The 23,794-nt window shown below is 40.9% G+C and overlaps 2 protein-coding genes across 4 annotated transcripts in view; both read left to right on the forward strand.

The window, feature by feature from the left end:
- The window catches only part of LOC136780387 (uncharacterized), a 138,594-nt gene extending 122,343 nt beyond the window's left edge, over positions 1–16,251 (forward strand). For all 3 annotated transcript variants that reach the window (XM_066738701.1, XM_066738702.1, XM_066738703.1), the window contains 3 exons: positions 15,010–15,215; positions 15,372–15,657; positions 15,754–16,251. In XM_066738701.1, the coding sequence (XP_066594798.1) occupies positions 15,010–15,215; positions 15,372–15,657; positions 15,754–16,034 (773 nt within the window). In that variant the 3' untranslated portion in view covers positions 16,035–16,251. The remainder of the gene's footprint in view (positions 1–15,009; positions 15,216–15,371; positions 15,658–15,753) is intronic.
- A 3,616-nt stretch (positions 16,252–19,867) lies between these two features.
- Positions 19,868–23,171, forward strand: LOC136780370 (ubiquitin-conjugating enzyme E2 G1). The gene is made up of 6 exons (XM_066738680.1): positions 19,868–20,025; positions 21,403–21,505; positions 21,582–21,679; positions 21,746–21,924; positions 22,324–22,446; positions 22,605–23,171. Exons 1-5 carry the CDS (start codon positions 19,980–19,982, stop codon positions 22,402–22,404), a joined length of 507 nt encoding a protein of 168 aa, XP_066594777.1. The 5' UTR covers positions 19,868–19,979; the 3' UTR covers positions 22,405–22,446; positions 22,605–23,171.
- The last annotated feature ends 623 nt before the right edge of the window (positions 23,172–23,794 follow it).

A 23,794-nucleotide genomic window follows, 5' to 3' on the forward strand; every position in this document is an offset into this window, starting at 1 on the left:
CTTTATTGGATTAATTTCCCATCGGCTTTTATTTGGTAATGCGATTCATCCATTTTTGAACAAATTTGAACAATGGGATGACAGTGGCAATTACCGGATGGGCACTTGGCGTGTGTATTATACCAGTTTCCAAAAGGATTATGGAGGTACGCAGGGGTTTAGGGTTGGTGATGTGCGGGTGTAGGGTAGCGGGAGGGGGGTGGGGGTGGGGGGAGTATCAGTGGCAGCAGCAGCAGCATCGCGATACGCAATATAAGGGAAGGAAACGCGAGAGCCGATGATGAAAAGGTGGAAAATTGCGATTGAAATTAAAATAGGTTCGACGACGCGCGCGCGTGCCACTACGGGGACTTAATTTGCGGACTGACGCGTCCAGCTTTTCGATAATATTTGATATACTGTTGCTCGTCCAATCGAACAGAACGGCCTGCGTATTTATGATTGGCGCCTCTAGAATTCCAATTGATATCGAATATGCGCGCGACAATTTCCAGGCCAGCGCGATCCTCGCGTTTTCTGCGCCAGCACTTTCAGCAACATCCGCCGCGCGCAATTCCGCGACGAACAATTTTTTCCCCTTGTAAATTCCGCGTGAAGCGGACTATGTCGCTTTATCGACCATATTAAAGTACCATTTTAAGCCCTGTGCTTAAAAAGACTCCGAAGCATTATAATTTCCCCTTGTAAATCATGCCAGATAGCCGACAGTTTTAATTTTTAAACGCTTGTACATGTCTGTGTGCGTGTATATAATATACACATACCGCGGTAGGGTTATCCTTTTATAAATATTATATATATATATATATTTTTATTTTACAAGGATATCGTAAAATATAGCTTTATATAGTACATGAATATATAGTAAGGCAATAATGTCGTATTGGCCAAGTCGTTATCTTAGCGAGGGAAAATCCGTTCGTATCAGAGCCACGTACAAGCCAATCGAAGCTGAAATAGCAGTAAATATTCTCTGAGAGACAGTAACGATCGTTTGTGGTGGGCCTGCTACCATAGCCAAAGCCATAAATACACTTGTCCTCCCTCTCTTTGTTCCATGCAACTATCCACTATTCGATGAGCATCTCGATCTTTACTTTAACGATTGGACCGCGCGCACACGGGAATTATCCGTATAGCCTTGCGCATTAAACCATAACGAACTTTTTATGCTTCCTCGTAAAAACTTGCTAAAGCAATTTGCATGAGCATTTAGGCCCGTCCCTGGATAGAGCTGTGCTCCTCTTTACCGAACACGCCAGTTACGCGATATCATCTCGTCCGTTCGAATCTCTATCGTAATCCTCGCGAAAAGTTTGCCAAATTAGCGAAAATCTCGGCTAAGAATAGGGGAAATCGATGGGGCGAAGGAGAAAGCTCGCGGTAATGAGGGGAAAGGATCGTAGAATTTATATATATATATATATATATATTATCACTCGAGGTAACTCGAAAATAAAGTAAAGGAACGCCAAGTATAGTTGGGGAATTCCCATGGAAAATTTCCATCTAAAAAGTATACATCTCCAGGATTAAATGAAATCCAGGAAAGATTACCTTTTCAGGAAATATCATCGTTTTCGTTTGTTCAATCATTGCAACCGAGCGAGCAAAGACTGAAAAGCTTGGCTGCGCGAATAAGAAAATCGATGGAACGAATAAAAGCTCGGTAATGAGAGAAAAGGATGGAAGAATATATACTATACATGTATATACAATGTGTATAAGAATTTAAAAAATTTCCCAACAGACATTAATAAATCTGTCAACATGAAAAACATCAATCATCCGCATGCGCCGGGCGAAACAACTGCGCGCTTATTTGTATGCGTAAAAGATCGACACCGTCCTGTGCTATATAGTTTTTCAGGCTTTATCAAAAATATTCCATCACGCTGTAGAAAAGGGAAAAAGAGGCGTGCGGAGGAAAAAAGCAGCAGAGTCCTGCAGGATGAATTTATAGCGCGATTTTTGTCGTCATGAATATCCATTGAAAGTTTCGGCCGTTTCGTAGTCGTCGCGTCGCGTCGCGTCGCGTCAGGGGCGTCGGGGGCGTCGGGGGCATCGAGGCCAGCTTTCGCCGCGCGATACCGGGAAAACGTTCTTGACGAGGATCCAGCAACCGGCTGAGCACACAAATGCGATAACGAGAAGGAGCTCTCATGTACGTATAGGACGCACAAAGTAAATATTGAGTCTCCTTAGACTATCGCGCTGTCGCTCGTTCCATTGTTGCTCGACCTCCAAAGAAAATCGTTCTAGGATCGTTCGGACAAGGGGTAGAGGAGGGAGGGGGTATTAAGCTCTTCTCTTGGGAGAGTAACTTCCTCGTGTTTCCAATGGAAACGTACGAGCTATAAGCGATTATCGATCCCTCTCCAACATTTAACCAACTATATATCTATATCTTTATACTATAATATATATACAATACAGTTTATTCACTCGACATTCTTGTCAATTTTCAATCAAGTTTGCAAAATTTCATCCACCGCGCGCGCGTTATTTCTTTCGATATCCATAAATTATGAATTCCACGAAGAAGAAGACTCGCCCTATCGTAGTTAAAAGACGCTATTAGTTTTGCAACTAATTTTACAGCCACCCCCACTGCCCATTATGAATTTCGATACTCACTTCACTTGCCGGCCGAGCAGCAGTAGCAGTCATTAAGCTTCGACAAGAAACTGAAATTGGAAATTCCAGGAATCTTTCAACAAGCGCATTAATCTCACTTATAAAACAATCTCTGGAGGGAGGAGGAGGGATAGATAACTCACTTATCGCTTTTAATTCATTGTTACGAAATTTCACTCTTTGCTTCTAACCTGTGTGTGTGTGTGTGTGTGTGTGTGTGTGTTGAGTACGATTAGCCAGCGTTTCCCCTAATTACAAACCTTATTCACTTTCGATAGTTCCTTTTGATTATTATCAATAATATTATTGACGTGCGGCTATGCTACATATATACATATAGTTGCAAGAATGGCGCAACTTTTGACGCCGACTAATGAACATCTCTATTCTCCGACCGAGGATGGCGTTCTCCGAATACATATACACGGATGGAGATGGGGGTTGGAACTATCGAGTTGTATAATTTTTTCAAATGAATATTTCTTCCGTGGTGCTTGCACGAGTTGCCATCGCTGGGTGGCGAAGGGGGAGATTCGTTGGTTGTGGAGAAAAATCTGTGAAGAGATGAGAGGATGGGGCGGGTGGAGGGGAGGGGGGGGGGGGGGAGAGAGGAAAAGAGAGTTAGAGAGAAGCAATTAAAAAGTATACAGCTAGGCAAAAGCTATAACTATTCTCTCCGTCCAGCGGGGATGCAACTGTTGAACAATTTTGCGCTTGTCGCGTAACAAGATGGCCTCCGCGGAAAACAGCAGCTTCTTTAACGGTTATAAACGTTAATGAAGCGCATTTTGCAGCACGTACGCGCCGCAATAGCATAAAGTCCAGCGATTCTCTCGCTTCGTTGATCTCCGGTTGCAACACGCAGCCCTTTCCAGCAATCCCATAGACTGCGGCTTACGTGGAACGAGCGTATCGTGAATTTACTCGCCGAAACTGCTGAAAAAAATAAAAAAAAACTCCGTCACTGTCCACCTATATATATACATGTAGGTATAAGCGGAGGGAGCGAAGGAACATCCTTCTAGCTGCATATGTATCTCTGTGTGTCTAGCTATGGCTTATATACACACATAACAGGCGTTGGCTTGTTAACTTTGACTAATGTTACAAATGCAGCGACTTAATTAAAAGTACTGCGTGGTGGTATCTTTCTTAGGCGTCTCTGGGAAATTGCGTATAATTAATTCTTGGCATATTTCTGGGCAAAAAGTTGAGCCATTTGGAGTCTAGTGTGGAATATGCATGTAGATATTGCACGCGTGTCTGGATTTTGCTGAAGAATTAGGAGAGGGGTGGAGGTTCTTTTCACTTTAGTAGTGGAATTTAGGTAGGTAGATAGATAGGGATTTCGTGTGGAGAAGAGATGGTGAGTAAAGGGAGTAGAGGGATGGAAAAGAGAGAGAGGGGGTGGGAGTGACGACGAGGGTGAATACCGTTTCTGCAGCGTCTGTATATAGCGTCGTCGCCTCGAGGAGGTGGAAGATGAAAGGCCGAAGGAGAGAAGTATTAGGCAGAGACTTATTGCCCCCGTAATTACTACTAATAGCCAGCCACCCTCCTCCCTAGTAATGTAGGTGCAAGAGGGCTCCGCTATTAACACCAACTGCCCACTTGCTACTCACCAACCCCGACTCCCCTGAATTCCAGCTCCGGTAAACATCCGGAACATAAATTTTTTTCCAAATTCTCCGCCAGAATCCTTCTTGACAATTTATACTCCATCCAGGGCGATCCTTCCCTAATTAACCGAATTACTTACCACTCTATCAAATTACTCTCTACTGATTCTTCCGGCAAAGCGATTATTTCAAGGGTAAAACATGTTGCGTCTGGAAGTATTCCAAAAGTGAAAATTTGACAAATCTCTCTTAAGGTAATCAGTCTCGATGTAAGGCTTAAAGCGTTAAACGCGATACCACTGCTTCTTTCTTGGACATGCGCCAAAAAGCTCTTCGTATTGAAAAGACTCTGTACGTAAACGCAAGTGCATATATATATATGTATACTCCTGATTTTAATTTAGTCATGCACGCACACACACACACATACGCAGCACAGAAGCAATTTTTTTCATTATTACTCTTATAATATTATGCGAATAGTAGGAAAGCTCTTTGGACAATTGAAAATGTAAACAAGACGAGCGTTTGCGGGAAAGGAATTATTTTTATCCATTCCAGCTCTTCCTTCTCTTTATATTTATAACAAGTGGCTGACATTATTATTCCAGCTTCTTGTCGTAATATCTATCAAGATCCTTGTAACAAATAATGCCAGGGTGGCATAACGAATCTTTTCGTTGTGATTTATAGCGTAGCGTTATCGTATTCCCCTACTCGTTATCCCTGACGTCACGTACAAATTTAACTTTCATTTCTTTGAAACGCCAGTATTCCATCAGTTGCCTTATTGCATTCTCACGTTTCTCCTTTTACTCGCCTTATTCGGACGAACCGTGTACGTCCGACAAACGAGCACCAAAAATCATCCTTTCCAGAGCCCGCAATAATTGTATCGTTGATAGATTTATTTGTAAGATATAATAAGAGCTGAGAGTTAAAGCCATAATCCCTCATTTATGGCATAATTAACGTTTTACGAGTAAAACTTTCGTCGGCGAATAAAAATCTCTATGGGAAATAAAATTAAATCCGTTATTCGAAAAGTTAGAAAAATCTCGTAATAAAATAACACGCGTGAGAGTATGAAAGAAGATCTCTTTATCCCCATTTGCTGTATAAAATATAATTTTAGTCTACCAATAAAGAACCCTATAAAGTTAATGAGGATGCATACATATAACGCTTATTTTTTCACCGCTTACAGTCCTTACTTCATGTTTTTAAATTTTCCGTTGCTGAATTATGCAAAATTGGTACCGCTGCTTTTCACGATAAAAAATTTTACCGTCCAGCCGCTGCGTCAAACCTGCCAGCGAAGGAAAGGGAGACGGGGATAATAACAATAATAGTATAACAAGAATATTAATGGTGGTAGGTACGCAGGTATATATAGGGGCGAAGAGAGGGAGCGGATACCATGTCACCGCTGGGCTGGGGAGAGCGAGAGCAACTTGTGCGGTTAATTTAAAGAAAAACCCGTTGGCAGCACTGTCCCATTCCTCTCTCTCTCTCTCTCTCTCTAGTACAATAAAAAGCATCACTACGCGATTCGGATGCAGGGAAATCCCTATACACACGAGCGATCCGTTAGAAAATTTAAATTTTCTCGTTGGCTCGCTGCGAGGAGGAGAGAAACTAGGCTAGCCAATGTAGGACCGAATAACGAGCGATTCTATGAAATAGAAACATCTTGGCGTGTAAGACGCGCGGCATAAGCCAACACACAGCCTCTGAAGATATATTTTACGGGTCAGGATTTTCCTGACGTGGCTCCTTCCACGTATAGGGATATCTCATACATCAGGAATGTATACTCTGCCTACCTATTTCTCCAAGCAGCCGCACTCCTCCTTCCCATGGTACTGTACACATATTCGTCGTCCTACATGGCCAAGGTATACACGGGGCAAAGTGCTTGGTAAAAGCGAGATTGCGAAATGAATAAATTTGAGCGAAAAAAGAATGGCACGGAAGGAAATCTTGTAAAGAATTATGTGGGAAGAGGAATGCATAGTAGGAATAATTTAATGGGACTCGAAGAGTCCAGGGGAATGAAATAAAAGAGAAATAAAGAGGTGGTGGATGGAGTAAAATAGAGGAGAAGCATAAGGAGATAGAGCCTTTCGAGACAATTAACACGTTCCCGTTCGCAGGGAAAATGGTGCAGTGCACGCCGTTATCTCGGCATTTGTTTGCATCGTGGTTTCGGGGACAGCTCGCAGCCGTTTAATTTAGCGTGCGGAATAATTTGCATACGGCAGTGTGCGCACACAAACAAACAGCAAACGCCCAGTAGTGGCCTTACACATCGGTTCGGTAGTAGGCATGCGAGAAGCATTCTAACAGTCCTGTCTTGGTGCAATAACATCTCCGGCACGTTATTGGCTACCGTTACCCTATACCACCAGGATACATATAGTATAGATGCGCCATAATCCCATTTCCAGCTAAAATTTCACTCGTTAAAAAGATAAACAGTGGCTCTAAAAACCTATTGTTCGCACCGATACACAATTCACCCATGTTTACAAGCTATCAGTTTCATCTTGCACAACGCCCCCTCCCCCCCCCCCTCCCTTTCTCCCTCCCTTAGCGTCAATGCCACATAAATGGACGCAGAAGGATAATTTCTCTATGTCAGACGTAAGTATTTCTTCGCTGTTGGGTAAACTCGATCATCTTGGTTTTCTTCCAGCGCTTATTCCTGAACTAGCTCCGTCTTCATTTCCCATTCCCGTTTACGTGTCTCTGGGTCCTGGGAGGAGGTTCTCTCATTTTCTCACCGGTTTTCCTCGGCAACGTGCACTTGCTTGGCTGGAAAGAGCAGCGAAGCAGGTTCGTCTCTCGGCGTCTCGCTTTGCCAGGTTCGAGTAGACCACGCCAGAGGCTGCCAGTTTGCTTGGCTTGCCCCCCACCCTCCCCTCTCACTACCATCCTTACGTCCCTTCTCCAATCCCCCAACTACTCGGTGCTCTCACTGCAGCACAGTGACATCCACGAGCTCGTAATCGTAAGTCTCTCGGCGCGAGAACCCAAAATTAATAACGCAACCCGGCGCAAATACGCTGAGCATAATTAAAACGATATTACGATCCAAGACAGTTCACTCTCCTCCTATACACGCGCGCGCGCACACACAAACACGTACGTTGACCTACACAAATGCTCGAGTAATGTAAATCTATATTAATCGTGTCTACGTGCAATCTCCAAGCATACCGATTTCTATTTGTACGCTGCTGCGAATAAGTAAATGTACAGAGCGTACTCTCTCTCTCCCTCTCTATGCCAGCATGAAGCATCCGTTGTTATCACATCGAGAGCATACCTACCTCCCTACTCCCAAACACACCCTATACTTCGAAAGACGACCTGCTCGACTCTGGAATTCGAGCACAACGACGATCATATGCTGCATTACAGTCATTTGCACAAATATAGCGCGCGCGGCGCGTGTGATTCTCTATTCTAATAACCCATGAAGCTTCCCCCCCCCCCCCCCCCTCTATTGTCACTGGAGAGAACTTTGCAAAAATATATTTAGCGGAATAAGAGTGCGTCCCCTGTCTATTTGCATCAAAATACTGCAGTAATTCAAATGTCTATAGATAACTTATAAATATTCATGGGAAAAATGCATTCGCCAAGAAGCCGTATTCCCTGGCTTATATATATAGTTTGTAATATTAAATGTCGTGAAAAAAGCAGCAAAAGTAATGATGTATAGTTTGCTTCTTTTTGAAATATCCATGCAGTTGGAAATTGCGCTGTTCTTCCGGCTTTTCGTTGGAATTGATTGTAACGGTGCAGCAGGCTGAGCTTGCTAAAATTGAACGATTAAGGGAATCGAGGTGTAAGTGAAACTTGGACGTAGCTCATAGTAGCGCAGATACTCGAGTGTTTCTCCGATTGAAATATGCAGGGGGATCCTGCAGCGGAGCTTTTTGCCCTATTAAAACTTTAAGCGCATTTAAAGAACCCACTTTCTATCCGATACGCTCTACGCTGTTTTCTCTCAACTTAGAAATACAATAGTTATACGACTGTAAGCGGAACACAGGGCTCTGTAGGACGACCTTTCGCGAAATTCCTTTTCTCCGGAGAGCCTCGCCTCGCCCCGACCGTAATACACTATAGACTGCTGTGGCTACACACCGTGGCTAAAAGAAAAAGGACCCGCGCTAAAGGAATAAAACACTCGAAGGGATGAGCAATTCTCCGTGAATTAGACGAGATAGAAATAAAAGTATAGGAAAATTAAAAGCTCCTTCAAACGATTACTTCGTCTCATCGCTGCTCGAATTAAATACTTGTACTTTTAATTCGGCTATTTCTCTCTTCTCTCTGCGATGGAACTAATAACGCGAGTAAAGGCTGATAAGTCTCTGCTGAAATACCGAGGAGGATACGCTATTTTACCGAGTCCCGTCGTGATTGCCTTCTGTTTACCACCAACACCCCTTTGTCCTTTATGCTTTCCAGTGGCAATTTTGCGACATAACAGCTCGGAAAGCGAGTAAGAATCACGCTGGAGAGGAGCGCGAGGCAATAGTAAAGAAATAATGAGCGATTTTATCATCCGGTTTGGCAAATGATAACGTTAACAGCTGGCTGACTCGCCAGTCCCTGTACCTTGCGTGGAAAAGGAGATAGGGCATGGAAAAAAAATAAAACCAAACAAAGTGTAAGCTGTGACAAACAAGCCACGCTACTTTCCAGAAGTTTCAACGATTTTTTCCTACCATTCCTTTTCCTCTCCTTTTCCCGGTGGCCACCAAGCTCGTCTATTCAGCTCCCGAGTCCTCCTGGCTCTCCTGCCTCCCCCGGGAAAACGAGTTTGCGATACACCTTCCTCCTCCTCCTCCTCTCCTAGCTCCGCTCTACACGTAACCTTCGCACAATTATCCCCATTCTTCCAGGAGCACACACACACACACACACACACACACACACGCGCACCCACTACCACGCGTAAACACCCACGGGAACTGAAAACAAAATTGACAATTATCAAGCACATCGAGGTAATTTCATTGCGCTCGATTCCTTTTAATTTGAGAACTGCACGCGTTATTGGTGCTAGTCACGGTACATATTGTTCGTTTCCCTGAAAATTACACAAAGAGGACGAAGCTACGGTATGTTCGAACTCTATATAGCGGTGTATACTGGTCAGACATGCTTTAAATTTGAAAGGAAAACGATTCTGTTATATGAATAATTAATGGTGAAATATTTGAAAGCTGTTGAAGAACGATAGAAAATAAAATGTTTCGTTCAATGCAGATTTTTATCGACTATATTTTTCTTTTGATTTCTTTTTTACAATCACTTATCGAATGGAAGAGGGATGACGTCGAAACTCGCGAGGAAGCGTTAAAGTGGTCGATTTGTAGCATGGGCATTCGCTCGATATAGAGGCGGGAGCTATAGATGGAAGGTATCGATGCTTGTATATACGGGTCTTTCAGTGTCATGGGTATAGTCCAAGACGGTTCATAACCGAGACGCTGTTTCCTGCTTCACCCGTACTATACGCGTGATTTACTCTTCAGCTGTTCTCCTTCTCATCGTAAAGTTTGACGGATTCCAGTAGTTTCTGGTCTTACGTCAAACATCCATCTCGTTACATCTTGAAATTCTCGTGAATATTCTCCGAGATCCTGCCAGCAGCGATATTTCGTCAAGACTCACAATTACGGGAACGAGAATTAACAAAGTAAATTGTGCCCAAAATGAAACAGTCTGGTAAAACGACATATGAAAAGCTTTGAACGCGTGCTAAGATGCTAGAAGACTCGGCTCGGCCGGCACCCTCGGCACTCTCGCTCTAAGTAGTAAGAGTAAGCTATGGGTCGTACATGACGTCATAATCACGTGACGCGTCGCTTCATCCGACTATATCATGTCGTCTTAGTCCTCGCTAGTCGTATAGCTTACCGAAAGCTTCGCAATCAGTCTCCCTAAATATTTTTCGAAACGCGATTTTACTATATCTTTTTGGATAATCAGCGAATATAACGTCGATGATTTTTTCTTGTGTTTTTCCACTTGACATGGTTCTTCCGAGAAGATGCTGAGAGTGTCCTTTAACGAGGAAGAGCCTGGAATATTGCGACGCTGAAAATAGAGAAGGGTACGTGATAAGGTCGTGTTGTTGTAGACAAGCTTCTCCGGATGACACAATCTAGTTGTATTCACAACGTTCTCGATAACTTTGTCGGAGTTTCACTTTGGTTCTTGCGACCTACGTATCATAATATACATATATACACAGGACGAGAATCAAGCAGTAGACGAATTGGTCAATATCACTCACCTTATCGCTTTAATTGTTATATTTCCAAGTACCAAGAGTCACGCACTAACTGCTCTTCAACAAATCGAGCCTTGTAACTCTCATCGCGAATTCTCAGGTGAGAATGCTTTTCGCCAACATCAGGTGTATAACCACAATCGGTTATACCAAGCAAAGAATTCAATAACATCTTAATTTCTTCAGAAACAAAAACATCGGAAAGACCCATCCATCACTACAAGTCTCATCAGCTTTACTTCTTTACTGTTTGTTACTGCTTACAGCAGACAAATATATATATCTGCCTGCACTGGCATTCTCTTGCAAAATATTCTCATCCTGGCCTTCTTCTTGTTTATATCAATTTACGTAACAAAGGTCTTAATTTGCTAGAATAAACGCGTTGTTCGGGGCTAGTTTCTCAGTAGCCGGTGAATTTCGTGTTCTACCCGAATTGCATCGCTGATATTATCAAGCGATCCTTGGGGAAAACTGTACTATATATAAATTATTCTCAAACAATCAGGTAAGCCATGATTAATAATAGGGTGAATCGTGCTCCTGCAGCAGTATACGAAAGAGCCGAGAAACTTTTCCATATAAATTCATACACTTGGACGTTTAAAACGTTTGCTTGTGGGAAATTGTTTAACGTCTTGAGATTCTCCCTTTCTTCGGGTGTAAGGTGTTCGATCAGAGCCACCCTCGAGGGCTTCTTGTATAGGATATTTTTCATATCAGCTACGACATCTGGCAAACGAGGATCCAATTCAGGATTTTTCAGGCTATCAAGCAAGCCCCTCTGGTGTGTGTGTGTGTGTGTGTGTGTCGGTTGAGTAGAAGCTTCAATAGGGTATAGGCTAATAAATTTCTCGTTTTTTCCAGATAAGGCTCGATAATAAAGCGCATATCGTCCGTGGAGCATTGGTGTGATTAGGAGAAAGACGTGAGTTTGGATTCTCTGGAGAAGCTAGTCCTACGAGTAAATCCAGAGGATGTCGATATGCAAATCGATTTAATCCGCCGAATACCGGCTTCGGCTTCGTGCTATCGTGATTCTCGCTGAGAAAGGATGAAACAATATCTCGAAGACGAATGGCATTCCCTCTACGCTAACTGCTGCTGGTACAATAGCCCTGAAGAGCTTTATTCAATAATCCAAATCGCATATATCTGGCTATTTCACGAAACTGCTTGAGCATATTTTTCTGGATCATGGACATTGCCCGTAAATGATTGTTTATGTATAAAGCAGGGATTCCTTTATGTTCTGCCATGGGAGCTAGAGAACCATCGTTCGCGATAATCTGGAAAATGACGGCGGGGCGAAGCGAGCAAAACGACTCGCCATCGGTATTTTCTATACCTCATGGTCCAGCCAGGATCTCATTAAATCGCGCTGACTCAGATCAAAGATATACCTTGGACCATCCTCGTCAACGGAATCCTCTTTTGGATTTGGAAAATTCATTAACATCGAGCCGTATAATTTTTCATTCATCCTCCCATCGATATCGTCCATCTTGCACAGGTTCTTCAGAAAACGCTCGAATCTCACCCCTCCACTTCGATATTTCATTTTCCTCTATCTCGACTATCTACATATTCTCAATGTCTTCCTCGCCGAAGACCCGTAGGTAATCGATACCGGATACCGGAGTTTATCGTTTCAATTTAGTCTTCCATTATTGATTTCATCCATTAAAATATTAGCATCTCACCCATGCGCCTGGTCGACGCTGTATCTATATAGATATACGTATATATCACTGGATTCCATGCAGTAAATAAGAGAAGATTAATTCCTTGTTATCTCGAAAATGTCTTTTTGCGAATCTGATGGAATTCTCGTTTTCTCAGAGATCCGTCCGAAAGGTAAATACAAACGGAACAACAGTGTTTAGAATTCGCTTATATACGAATGGCGCAAAAGGAGGAAATAAATAAATGACTGTACCGAACGTAGAAACAGATAATTCCGTTGATAGTTCTAATTGCGTTTGGCTTCTTAAGCTGGCGACGATAATTGGTGAAAGAGCAAGAAGCTGGGAGAGTTTAATTTCCGTTTCCCTTCTGCGTGTGATGCGGGCTTGATTTAGGTTAGTTTCTACGGAAACGTCGTCGTCGTCGTCGTCGTCGTCGTGTAGAAAAAAAGAAACGTAATCAGAAGCAAAACGGTGAAAGGAGGAGAGGTCACCGAGAGGCATTCGTGGGCCGTGTTTTGTCCCTACGTTGTATAATCGTGTAAAACAGAGAGGAACCTGATGAATCGTACTTGGCTAAGGTTTGTCCATTCGACTGGAATCTCTGTTGGGAAATCTGGCTCTCTCCATCTCTCTCTCTCTCTCTAGCGAAATGGGTTTAATGTATTTCTTATATATATATTCTTACCTGAGAAAATAATCAACGCGTTGCTACAAGTTTCAACAGTGTTGGTGCCAGTAAGGGAGGGGAATATGTTGCACCGTTAGCCACAGTGCACACTGTTATTGCTAACGCATAATTAAATTTTACTGACTCTGTGCGCGCATGCACGAGTTATACTCTTCCGTCTCCCAGCCCTGCGTACATTCTCCTATATTGTTGGTCCATTGAAACGTGCAAGAATCAGTGAGCGAGGATTAGATTCGGCTGATTCACACTGATACAATTGCTTCGAGCGACACAGCAACGTTCGTAATCGTTTATAATTATTGAGTATCTCCCTACCATCAAATCAATCGATCGAAACGTGTCACGTCCCTCTAAAATCAACTTTCCAACGTTTCATTTTAATTGAACGATACGTACTGCCGTGATCGCCAAGAATCGCGAGGGCTTTTCCACGCGGAATTTTGATTATAGTGCATGAAAAGTGGTAAAGTTCGATTATGGACGTACAGGGGGAATGGAATGATATTGGAAAGGGGTGGGGATTTCGAGTGGAAAAGGACACATTATTTATATAAAGATTTTACAATGAAAACTGTTTGTATATAGATATGTAGATGCGCATAGGTATATAGTATATGTATATATATATAAACTAATATAAAGGCGAGAGAGCACTTTGCGGTTTAAAGGATAAGCGTGTTTGCTGGAATGCAGCGTTGATCGATTCGCATGAAAGAATCTTTCCCGCTCGCGTATGTTGTCTGTGTGTGTTCGCGCGCGATGGAAAGCGAAAGAAAAAAAAACTGAGAGCACAGTGCTGTTCTATGGCCGACTCGGTGCTTAATATTGAAAAGCTTCAATCTCTTATCGAAATGCATTAGCAAAATTGAGTCGAATCTCGATGTTTACGGTATTCACGGAAAATTAGTTGCGTTTTCGGGGTGGCAAAAGGATATTGGTCTTTGGTAAATTTTCTCAGGATCGATGAGGTAAATTCACGACGACTGACATTCGCTCGTGTAACAAATGGAAATGGATAACGAGCAGGGAATAAAAAAAGGTTTGCTAGTTGTTCATACACCGGGTGACCCTTTAATCGTGGTTGGTTCTATAAATTTAGATGGTACACATATATCCATATAGATGAAAAGTTTCTACATCATTCATAAATCTTGTCCTTAACGAAAAAGTTGTCGAGGATTAAAATTTGCTTAATTCGATGATTCATATTGGGCGTAATTTAGTAGACGCAGCGCTCAGTTAGCGGTCACTGCATGAGTGCTCAACTGCGCTGCGCGATTTTCATTCAGGACACTCATCAGCAACGCTGACTCTTCGCAGTGGTTGCTCTTAGACAACCCTGCAGCACTGAGTGGCCCTGAACGCAAGTAGTCTCTACGTCATTTTAACGCACTTTCCTCATTCCCACTCATCAGCATCTTCTCTTCAGCATTCAAACCGTCGTACTCTCGTTCTCCGACGAACTTAATATTTTATTCATCTTTTTATTCGTAAAATATAAAAAATTGTTGCTGGTTATATGCTTAGGATGATTCTGAAATATTTCGCTGACTAAAATTAAGGTGCTATAGCCGATGCGCTATCAAACGTTGATCCCAGCCGCCACTATTCATTGACAGTCAGCGACTATGGCGCGTGTCGATTAAAATGCACCAATTGACTTAACAATCCTCTGATTTCGTATTGGTCCAGCCTGATAGAATGGCCCTCGGACCAATACAAATACATTAATTAAGCAATTTAAAATCCTCAATAACTTTTTTCATAGGGGATCGATAGATTTTAAAATGGTAGAGGAAAATTTTGTCTTTCCATCATCCATACCACACGATTTTTTACGTTTGGTCATATATAGTTAAGAGAACACCCTGTACACGTAGAAACGATAAGGTAAAACGACATTGACGAATAGTCCTTCTATTCGGCAATCGCCAGTTTCTCTCGTGACAATTTCATAACTAACCATACCAGCCTTCTGTTTCCCATTTAGCCTTTGTGTCAGTCTACTCTACCCTCTCATTCGCTTATTTATAGCAATGTCTCTTGTTCGTTTTGCAGGTTACGGTAGCATCGCTCCAAGGTCCACGTGGGGTAAACTGGCCACAATGGGCTACGCCAGTCTTGGCATTCCGTTGACCTTGATATACTTGTCAAGTGCCGGTGGACTATTGTCCAGATGTGCCAGGGGTGTGTTTACTCGTGCCCTCTGTTGCTGTCTCTGCTCCAATTGCGGCTATTGCTGTTACGACGAGAAGCGAATGCAGGTGAGGGAAAGAGGGAGAGGGAGAGAGAGAGGGAGAGGGAGAGAGAGAGAGAGAGAGAGAGAGAGAGAGAGAGAGGAATGTCTCACTCTTTGCCTAAAACAATAACTTTTTTATTTTATTCCATTATAATTGATAAAACAATATGTCGTTTATCAGGAAAAGGAGAGAAGGATGAGGAAGAAACGACAACAAGAGGAATTGGCCCAGCAGCAGCAGCAATTACAGTTGCAGGAACCGTTTTACGTTCGTGCAAATGCGTCCACGTTTACGAGTACAGCGGAAATCAAAGTTAGCCCTAAGGACGAAGTTTCGAGTTTGGGTTCCGGGGATCGACCGAACGTAACGATATTAGCACCGATCAGCATCTGTTTAGGTGCGATGCTTTGTTACATAGTCGCTGGAGCCTTTACTCTTCACAAGCTCGAAGGTTGGTCCTTCGTAGGTGAGTGACAATAATGTTTTTCGAAGGGAGGGAGCCTATACATATGCTATTGCGTGGATTTAGAGAAAGAAGGGACGTAACGCTCTCTGTTTACAGATGCTAGCTACTTTTGCTTCATGAGCTTAAGCACCATCGGATTCGGTGATATGGTGCCCGGCTCTTATCCAAGATACAATTTGACGGACTCGAGGAACGTGACCGTCTGGTTTTGCTCGTGTTACATCATGTCCGGAATGGCACTGACGGCAATGTGCTTCAATATACTCCACGATGAAATCGTGCACCGTCTGAGTCATCAAACGGAGAAGCAGGAACCGGTGAAGAGGAGCCAGAGTGTCGATGAATTGGCGAACGATCCATTTGCACTGACTTCGTGACAATTCCCTTCGAGCAACCTCTGTCTTCGATCGCTGACGGAAGAGGACGGCACGAGATCGGCAGTGGAACAACCAGCTGTCAGCATTTTCACACACGAGAACGAGATCAATATACTGAAAGATTCCTTCAATCACCAACAAGTAGACATCACCAGGGATTGCAAGTCGATCCTTAAATTGGAAGACCACAGATCGCCAGCCATTTCCGTCGTCTACACACTGCCGGAACTCGACGAGGAAGCCGAGGACGAACCCGAGCAAAATACGCAAATGTGAGCCGTTCCTACATAGTATACCAAATCACCGATCTATACCTCTTGGAATCACCGACGATATTCACCACCATTATCCAATTTACGGAGACATTCCTTTGGAACACGTGTACTATTTCTGTATGTAGCCTCTCCTCCCCTTTCTCTCTCCATACCACCCGAATCCTCCAGTCTCCTCTAATTTTCATCCTTTCTGCAAGCCTCGACTTTTCGTTGAGCACACTGTGTGTGCTACATGATAATGGTGAACTAAAATTCTACGTGGATTTATATATGATGATCGATGAAAGAGTTTATCTCTCTTTTCGTACAACAGCTGATTTATATATAACATTCTGACATAAGCTCCATTGAATTTTATAGATTATTTACAGAGAGATATTATAATTAGTCGAAACCTACTATGATATATTATAGCCTTCCTAGTGCGAGTGGTTAAGAGGAAGAGTAATTTTTGTAAATTAAAACGAAATCTTCGCGTGTCATTAGCTGTGAAAATGTTCTGGCTAATATTTAATTATACTTGGAAGCTCGTGTGAAATTGTCGGAGCGTCTCGCAAAGATGAAATTTCGTGTGGATGCCATTATTGATTTTTGGGTTATTAGAGTTGCTCATACGGAAAATGCAATTTTCAGGAAAAAGCATTTAACGTTTAACGCTTAATATCCACTTATGTGGAATCACTTGGGATTTTGTTCTTCTTGCTTTCGGGAGAGGAGCGAAGAAACTTGCACATTAGGAAAAGGACTGCTTGATAATTAAATCTCTTATGGTAGCTCGCGTCTCTTTTCAAGTCCGTCTAAAAATACTGTAACTCGCAAAAGTACGACAAACTGCGAGGTGTCAGTGAGTGTATAAACGTATATAAATATACATATACATATATATATATATATATATATATATATATATATATATATCGCGGCATTTCGGGATATACCATGTAGGAATAAAAATCATAGCGTATCTCGAACCGGCCGTCCATTTCATTATTTCACCTGGAAATTAGCAAAGTGCCCGTACGGAGTCGCGATACCATGAATTATTGATAGCCTGCTGTTACGACTAATTTATCAGTTATTGTCAGTCCTTAATAACTCGCACGTGCAAAATATGAGATGAACAATTAGACTTTACGTATACTGTAACATCGTACCTTTAATTGTTACTCGAACCTACACTTTTGTACAATTCACATTGATTTAGGAATAAACCAATGAATTTTTCAAATTTCTCACTGCCAACTATTCATAAGAAAAATATGTAACTTTTGGCATTTATATACATATATATAGAAATAACATTTATAATATATATTGTTAAAATGAGGAAACTTTTAAAAAGCAAGTATGTCTGAAAGAAATTGACAAGAATACTTCAAGGACGATGTCTGTGCCACACATTTCTGTAAATAAATACATATCTGTCGCATATGTGTATATGTAAAGCCATTATATACGAAAATCTTAAAATCTAACTTAATTATAGAATTGAAATGTGCGTCGTAATACCATTTTCAACCTTGTCCATTTGTTCATTTGTGCTCGACGAAATTGTTTCGATGAAAAACAGTAAAAGTGCATATTGCGACTCGATTTAGACTCGTGAGAAAGTGAGACGATGGAAGAAGTGCTCGCGTGCTGCATTCTTTCCCCTTTTACATCAGGATTAAAGAAAGCCTTTCCTCAAACGTTTCTCAGAGAGTTTATTTCTCACTTGTTTATTGCACCGCTCAAAAAAGTATTATACGACACGTGAACAGATTAAAGTTACGAAAAATAAATCTCTTGTGTGGGCGAACGATCGAATTTAAGTTATATGAAAAGAAAAACCTGAAATCTTTCATCTAACAGGGAGGAAAATTTTGTAGGACGGCTAATGGCAATCGATACAGAAAAGAACACAGTTGGTGGAGTTATCGTTATCAGCCGTCGATGATACCGATATGGAGTCATGGCTAGTGGCCAAGAAAAACTTTATACTTTGGCGTTTGGCGGCGTATCAAGGATTCCTTTCGACATCGATTCATCTCTACCACCCTACTACTAACAATAAGAAAACTTTACTCGATTCACTTTTTATTTCGATCCACCGATCGTTAAACTATTCTTTCTGTGCGTCGCCCACCTACCGATACACCACTTTCCTTTACTATTTCATTCTTTCTCATCGTTTCCCTAAAGTTTCTTTTACCGAACTGTAACGCGTGCTTCATGAACATGTATATTATATAAATGCTTCGAAGGTTGTTCTCAACTGCGCTCAAATGGATATAGATATTTCCTTGTATGTGTGTGAGTTTATTTTTCTGATTGACAAGGTCAATCCTATAGAGATAACGTTCCGTATTCGTGATGCCGGAGCAAGATAGTACGTTTTGCCGTTGCTGAATATTCGCTTCCCTTGTCTGTCCTCATCTTTCCGCAACCACTCTCCGGTTTCCGGCAGCATTCTCCGGGGAAATATAGCAGAGGCGTGTTCAAAGGCAGACACGGCCGGCACAAAACTTTACCTCTCGACAATTTTGTCGAGGAAATATCCAATCGAAGTCAAATGCCACGACTGCCTAGTCATCCGAAGGAAACGGAAGGGAAGAAACAGGAAAAAAAAACAGGAAGAAGCTATCACCGCTTCTACGCGGGCTCCAGGCCTCGATCGACCATCCTTCCTTGATTCTTTCGCAGCCTCAATCAATGAAACTCCTCTATGTCCCTCTCTCCTCTTTCCTTCCTCTGACTCCTTTACCTCATTCAACTGATATAACTCAACGTCAAATTTCCGTCCATCCAATTTCTCATATTCATCTCTCCTTTGCCATACGATATATGTCTTTCCCCTCCCTTTATTATGAGATCGAATTTTCATTATTGCTTCGCGAGACACCCTCCTTATTTCATTCCAATAAAACTTCTTCCTGATAAATAATTATCAGCCGTCCTCTTCTTCGATTCTCCAATCTCGCTAGGTCGTCCAAATATTAATAAGAATTTTAAAATCTTCCACATACGCGATTATAATTTTCTTTCTCTTCCCTCTATTTTTATCGTCGGTTGGTAAAGTAGAAATCAAAGTTATATAGTGGTACATTGATAAAGTATTGTAGCAGTGGAATAAATATTTTTGTGGAACTGTGTTGAACCAAGGACAAAATTCTAACGCTAGTTAAGACTTGAACAGAAAACAAGTTGAAAAGACGTATGATATCATGTAGTTCAAGACAGAAAATAGCCGTAAGACATATTGATGCCACACATGCACTCAAAAATAACTACGTGACGTCATAGTAATGTACGTCTCTAGTGCCTTATATTCTGTCCAGCCAACGGTCCCCTAGCCTTTACTGAGGAATTTTCTCTAGTGATTTTTTTACAAACACCGACGGAGCATAAGGCAGGGAGAGAGGGGTCAAAGGTCACAGAGAGAGAGATCGAGATAAAGAAAGAGAGACGCCGTGAGTAGTCTAGTGATATTGCGAGACAAACAGTTGGCCATGGCAAAAAGCTGATTGGTCTGCGCTTGGCGCACCGGCGCATAGTCCGGGGACGGAAGAACATATGTTTAAGCGCTGTAGCGCATGCGCAATAATTGCTTCCGCGACGTACCTAGCCATCTTTTCAGTCGAGTAAAAGTGATTGTTTTCAACTTTAGTCTTATTTAACGGAACTTTTATTAATGTCAGAGCCACAGTCCGCGCTTCTACTACGAAAACAATTAGCAGGTATATCCAGTGATAGACATCCAAGACTTAAATTAGAATAGTGCTGTTAATCAGAGTCTTATGAAAAACCGGAGTCATTTTCGTGATTGAAACTCGTGTGCAAGATTGCGAGGGTCGCCGCAGCTCGGTCCGTTTACACGATCTTTGTCATTGGTTTTTCAGTGAAATCGCTCGTAATCGAGCCATTCGCAATCCAAGACGTGGGTCGACCAAACTTTTTCTTGAAAATTTGCAAGGTTACGTGCCGATCGGGGCGTAAAAATCAATACGGCGAGCGGAGCCGTATGTATGTGCCTAGCATGAATAACGTTAACCTAGTCTAGCATCGTCAGTTTTACTTCACTCCCGTGCTTGTGCCATGTAATATAAGAACAGGGACACGGAGGAAAATAGAAATTATAGGAATATGGATAATTCGAACCATGCCGAATAGCCTCTTGGTTTTCTTCCTGGCTTCTTGTACTCTCCTGTGTGTTTGGCTCTTGTCCACACTACACATCTACGGACGCACACATGCTAACGCATATCTTTCTCCACAACCGGTCGTCTTAAGCGTTTCTTCTCCTATCAGCCTTTTTCTACCAATTATTTCAAGGCCGATCTGGCTCTATCCGAAAATAATTATTGCTGCCGTTATTTATAGCTTTTCGCACGTCACGCCGTCCACGACGCTACTGAGCCTATTCCAAAAAGAAAAAATTATTCTGTAGTCGTACAATGACCATCGAAGGTCAGCCTCCTCCAGGCTATTCTCTTCTTCCTATTTCTCTTTCTCTTCTTCATCTTTATATTTCCCCTACTCCTTTGCCTTCCACTTTTTACCCAGTCTAACTAAACCCTGTTAATTCGTTACGTCATTCACGTCGACTTTTCTTTAACTGCTAAATATTTTCTTACTTCTTATTTTATTCCACTTATTACTGCAACTTATAATCCGCCAAAACTGATGACTCGCCATTGCCGCCGACTTAACTCCCTGTTATAATTACTCGCATAATCTACCTTTACTGTTTCCCCCCAGTCTCTTCTACAATTTTAACAAAAGCTTTGTTTTCCCTATACCCTTGGGACACTTTCTTCATCTCTCGTCAATTTTTACTAATATCTTTTCTCACACTTTACTTTTTAGAACATTGTCATTAATACAATGTCATATAACATAACCTAGCTTTTCGTATGCAAGAACACTGTATGATATTTTAATCTATTCAAAATATCCATTTTCTCGTAATCTATTGAGCAGAAAATTATGTTTCTGGAGTATGAATATTCACGTTTATACAAATTTTGGAGCTTTTTCACGGTTAATGAGATATTAATACTAATCAACATTTGCTTAAGCTTTATATGGATAAAGAATGTCCCCTCTTTTTTCAGAATTAAATAAAAATCCAGTCGAAGGGTTTTCGGCAGGCCTTATAGACGACAATGACATATATCGGTGGGAGGTACTCATTATTGGACCTCCGGATACACTGTAGTGAGTAGTTTTTATTTTCTTCTTATCAAACCTTTACAATAACAGTAAATATTGAATTTTGTCATTGTCCTTAAAGCGAGGGAGGTTTCTTCAAAGCACACCTACAGTTCCCAAAAGAATATCCACTTAGGCCACCACGAATGAAGTTTATAACAGAAATATGGCATCCAAACAGTAAGTAAACTTTGTTCAATTTGACAGAAGAATAAGTAATTTCAATGCTGTCTTTTTTTTTTGCAGTCGATAAAAATGGTGATGTATGCATATCGATCCTACACGAACCTGGAGACGATAAATGGGGTTATGAAAAAGCATCAGAGCGGTGGTTACCAGTTCACACAGTGGAAACTATTCTTATAAGCGTCATCAGCATGCTTGCTGATCCAAATGATGAAAGTCCAGCTAACGTGGATGCCGCCGTAAGATGACGATGATATTGATAGAGCATTTCTGCAGGATTGTTTCTATTTGCGGCATATAATATTCGCGTTAAGATTCACTCGAAACGATCACTCTGCATGTCCAAATCATGCTCGCAAATGAATATCCAACTTAATTCAATCGTACAGCACTTACTATTGTTATGTTTACTTAGTTTTCAAAGCACCTTTTTCATTACTGTTTTAGTTTAGTAACACTCAATGTTCGTTACAATTTTAAGTTTTCCTTACCTGATCTCCTTAACTCTGTGATACTTATTTTAACCAAATATGATGATATTGAGTCAACTAATACAAAGTTTCTCATATATGCCGCTTTTAGAAAAGAGCCTTATGTTTCTGTAAATCAGCATATTAATACTAATTTCAAATTTGTAGAAAGAGTGGAGAGAAAGTTACACAGAATTCAAACGAAAGGTGGCAAGGTGTGTCAGGAAAAGCCAAGAAGAATGTTTGTAGGGGATGAATAAATATTCAAATGGAAAGACTTATTTAATTCTGGTAAGACAAATATATGCTGAAAATTTAAATAGCCTATCCTTTTCTATTTTTAATTAACGACGGATCATCACGCATATAGCACATTAATTAAAATTTGTATTATGTTTCTATCCAATTTAAATGTTTATTGATATCGATGTAAATTATTTATAATTCAGGGATGCCGTAAGCACTGTATAAAAGGAACCACTGTTCAGCATAAAGCTAATGAACAACAGTGCCACTAAAAACGGATTAAGCCTTGAACACCTATCTTTACGCGATGAGGATACAATTTGTGGAGAAATAATGAATCTCCATAATTTTGTCAAATCTATAAATCAACCACCACTGACGTACCATCCATCGATATGAAGAATATAAAGGAAATATACACGCAGCTCACCTTTTACATAATAATGTTACGTTAAAAAAGAAAAAAAAACTAATTCACACGTATACATAATACAAATTCATCTGTATGATTACTACCTTAATATTGATAGTTAATGTAAACTTAACATCCCTTATCCCGCCTGTGACAACGAGCTCTACCTTCTCCCTCCCAAGACTCTTGTAATTTAAAGTAATACGGTTACGTTTATCACTCAACAATGATTCCTTAATGTTGTTTCGTATTTTCTTACTTTCTTAAAGATATACATAAATCAATTTTTGTAAAATCGATGAACTGGATACGCCGATGCCAGTAATAAAATAAACTATTTACATGCAAATTAATATGATATTACGGTGAATACAATGCCAGTTGAAGCTGTGAATAATCATAGCAGTGTAAAAATATATAAATTTTTTGCTGAACCGTAAGTTGCCAAAATAATGAATTCTAATTAAAGTGATAATAATGATAATGTATCAATAATTGAAAACAGCGTGCATAAAAGTAAGGATATAGCTATCGAATTCAAGAACTTTGTATTAACTTTAATTTTTACCACTCGTAAAGTGATCATATCTTATTCTCCATTTTCTGCATCATCTGAACTTGCGGTTCTACACCACAAATTTAGGTTCGAACAATTTTTGTCGGAGCATGCATATTACGTCATATTGTCAATTAAATTTTAAAATATTATATCAAATGGTTTATTATATTACACCTACTAATATTAAACTAATTAAACTTTTAGGTCTAAATTATTGCTTTACTTTTTTTGCTTTTTTGAAGTTAGCTGTTAAAAAAAATCGAGATGGTACAATGATATTTTAAAGATGTTATCTTTCTTAACAATTTTAACTCTAATAGAAATGTCACAAAGAAAATTCTTACAGATTTACTATTTTGGCCTAAGCTTTTTATAGCACGTAATAAATAGTTAAAGCTAGCTTAAAAATTAGAAAGGTTAAG

This window comes from Prorops nasuta, unplaced genomic scaffold (assembly GCF_024137725.1).
Source record: "Prorops nasuta isolate Cenicafe-Biocafe unplaced genomic scaffold, Cenicafe_Pnas_1.2 PNAS00019, whole genome shotgun sequence".
Lineage (NCBI taxonomy): Eukaryota > Metazoa > Arthropoda > Insecta > Hymenoptera > Bethylidae > Prorops > Prorops nasuta.

Excerpts from the sequence above, each read along its gene's own strand:
- LOC136780370 (XM_066738680.1), top strand. The coding sequence starts at position 19,980 with ATGTCAGAGCCACAGTCCGCGCTTCTACTACGAAAACAATTAGCAG. Across the intron at positions 21,680-21,745 it reads AGAAATATGGCATCCAAACA|TCGATAAAAATGGTGATGTA; the intron begins GTAAGTAAACTT and ends TTTTTTTTGCAG. Across the intron at positions 21,925-22,323 it reads CAGCTAACGTGGATGCCGCC|AAAGAGTGGAGAGAAAGTTA; the intron begins GTAAGATGACGA and ends TCAAATTTGTAG.